Source organism: Micropterus dolomieu, linkage group LG19 (assembly GCF_021292245.1).
Source record: "Micropterus dolomieu isolate WLL.071019.BEF.003 ecotype Adirondacks linkage group LG19, ASM2129224v1, whole genome shotgun sequence".
Taxonomy (NCBI): Eukaryota; Metazoa; Chordata; class Actinopteri; order Centrarchiformes; family Centrarchidae; genus Micropterus; species Micropterus dolomieu.
Window position 1 is genome coordinate 35,011,552 of NC_060168.1, and position 2,850 is coordinate 35,014,401.

General features: G+C 42.4%; 1 protein-coding gene across 3 annotated transcripts in view; it reads left to right on the forward strand.

Annotated features, from left to right (window-relative positions):
* The window catches only part of slc30a7 (solute carrier family 30 member 7), a 14,148-nt gene that overhangs the window by 2,045 nt on the left and 9,253 nt on the right, over positions 1-2,850 (forward strand). For all 3 annotated transcript variants that reach the window (XM_046030509.1, XM_046030511.1, XM_046030510.1), the window contains exon 3: positions 2,504-2,617. In XM_046030509.1, the coding sequence (XP_045886465.1) occupies positions 2,504-2,617 (114 nt within the window). The remainder of the gene's footprint in view (positions 1-2,503; positions 2,618-2,850) is intronic.

The following is a 2,850-nucleotide window of genomic DNA, read 5'->3' on the forward strand; positions in this document are numbered from 1 at the left end:
GGTAAGAAGAATGATTTTAAATTCTATTCTGGATTTTACTGGAAGCCAATGCAAAGAAGCTAAAACAGGAGAAATGTGATCTCTTTTCCTGGTTCCTGTCAGAACACGTGCTGCAGCATTCTGGATCAGCTGAAGAGTCTTAATGGACTTTTTCGAGCAGCCTGATAATAAGGAATTGCAGTAATCCAGCCTAGAAGTAACAAATGCATGGACTAGTTTTTCTGCATCATTTTTAGACAGGATGTTCCTGATTTTCGCAATATTACGTAGGTGAAAAAAGGCGGTCCTTGAAATTTGCTTAATGTGAGACTTAAACGACATGTCCTGATCAAAGATAACTCCAAGATTCCTCACAGTGGTGCTGGAGGCCAAGGCGATGCCATCCAGGGAAACTATATCTTTAGATAATACGGGATATTGATCCTGATGTTTTCTGTTCAACATGAAATCAAATGCACATGAAGCTGATGTGATAAATTCACAGTTAACAAATGAAATGTAACATCAGCTGTTACTCAGTAACTGGTGTTTCCACCACAGTAATAATAATATTACAGTTAGTCACCCAGGTAACCCTGCGTTACTGCGTTAACTGAAAGTTGTTTCGGTGTCCTTGACGTGAACGCACGACTGCGCGGCAGCTCAGAGACAGTTCAGAAAGCCGGACCTGATGGGAAATATCACCATCACAGTCTGAGATGTAAAGAACTTTGTCGTCAGATGTAAACTTTGTGTGAGCAAAGGTGGTGGGGCAATGGATTCCACTGTAAGACATCCACCACTGTGTCCCTGAGCAAGACACTTAACCCCTTGTTGCCCTCTGACATGTACAGCAGCTGTAAGTCGCTTTGGATAAAAGCGTCAGATAAATGAATAAATGTGAGCAGCAAAAAACAACAATTCTACCTCTGATTTAGTGAAGCATCTGAGGCAGCAACGTGAAACGTGGAGAAAGATACGTCAGGAGAGAGCGGCGTGAACGTTTGAAGTTCTGTAAAAACACTGCTCTGATAAATGTGCAGAAAACAGGAGTTGAGAAGTTTGGAGAGACTTGGTTTGTTTTCGATATCGATCATTATCAGGATAATTGTTAAATTATTTCTGTCAAGTTTAAAGGCTGATTTTTGTTCCTGAGTGAAGGTTAAACTTTTCTTTATGGTCAGAACGGGACAAACACTCGATGCCAAACAGAGGATTCACTTCACAGGTGGAACATTTTAAACAAGGATGTGAAAATCTTTTTTTCAGTCCCTTTCCCTCAACAAAATAAAAATCTTAATAGAAAAATTAAGTGCTAATTTGTTTGTTATACAAATGAATTAAACCAAACATTTATTGGCGATATATTGAACATTTGTTATATTGTTATCGAGGAAAATTAGATTGCGATAATTATCATGATTGATTTATTGCCCAGCCCTATAGCAGCGAAACTTATTACTTTTAATACCCTGTAATAAGTAAAGTAATTTAATTAATTTCTATCAATGACCTGAACGAGCAGCAGCGTCTCCGTGTGAAGTTCAGGCTCCTGCTGGATATTAAAAGTTGATCTTTCTGTAGCGTCCAGTCATATCTGCTGTTACTGAAGAGACTGACACACATTACTTCTGTAGATCTCCTGTGTGTGAAGTATTTTAAGTAATCTCCCTTTAATAAGACAGCCTGTTCTTTAAAACCAAATGAAAGTCTTCAGTTCTCAGACGTCTGTTTGATGAAGTTGATTAGAAGAATCTGAACTTTATTTGCTTCCATGTGTGAACAAACTGTCTGTGCAGGAGGCGTTCAGCCACGCAGAGGCCACAGAGCAGCGTTCACAAACAGCCGCTGCTCTTTTTACATATAAAACTATATTAAAACATGAAACCGGAGGAGAAGCAGGTTAGTTTCTTTAGTGATTATGTTGCTGTGAGGGAAAGGCATTATGGGAAACCCTGTCGCGCTGCTCTGCTGTGAGTCCATGCAATAAACCCTTCAGGAGTAAAAAGTTCATCAATAAACCTGATCAACATGTAGGAAGAGAGATCTGCTGCTGTGAAAAAGTCAAATTCAGTCAGATTCACAGACGTCTGCTTCCTGCACCGTGTTGTCGGGTACGTTTGTTTTCGATACCTTGCTGCCTACAAAATAACAGTGCCTGAGCCGTCCGTATGAGCTAGATCAAATGATTTGTTCTATATTTGAGTTTATAAAAGTGACTCTGCTGCTGCTCTGGAAACATTTATTTTATTTAAAATATGCAGTTTCTGGCAGCTGATCTGCACACTTCACTATTAGTTTATTATTCATGTTGTCATCTCAGTGCTGCAGCGTGCATTCGCAGGTGTTGCTCCTCCCTGCAGAACTACAGACGCCGTTCTGCTTGTAGTTCTTCCAGTGTTGCTAACAGCTTTCTTTAGGCTGCGTCTCTGAGGGAGGTGATGCTGAAAAGTTACTTACAGGATGATTAGGGTTGATGTGTGTGTTTAATGTGTGTTTGATGTGTGTGTTGTTTCCTCCTCAGTTTAGGTCTCATCTCAGACTCCTTCCACATGTTCTTCGACTGCACCGCCCTGCTGGCAGGTCTGGCAGCCTCCGTCATCTCCAGGTGGAGATCCAACGACAGCTTCTCCTACGGGTGAGACATCGCTCTGGCTCAGTTAGTCAGGTCTGGCGTGCTGGTCTGGGCTCAGTTAGTCAGGTCTGGCGTGCTGGTCTGGGCTCAGTCAGTCAGGTCTGGCGTGCTGGTCTGGGCTCAGTCAGTCAGGTCTGGCGTGCTGGTCTGGGCTCAGTCAGTCAGGTCTGGCGTGCTGGTCTGGGCTCAGTCAGTCAGGTCTGACGTGCTGGTCTGGGCTCAGTCAGTCAGGTCTG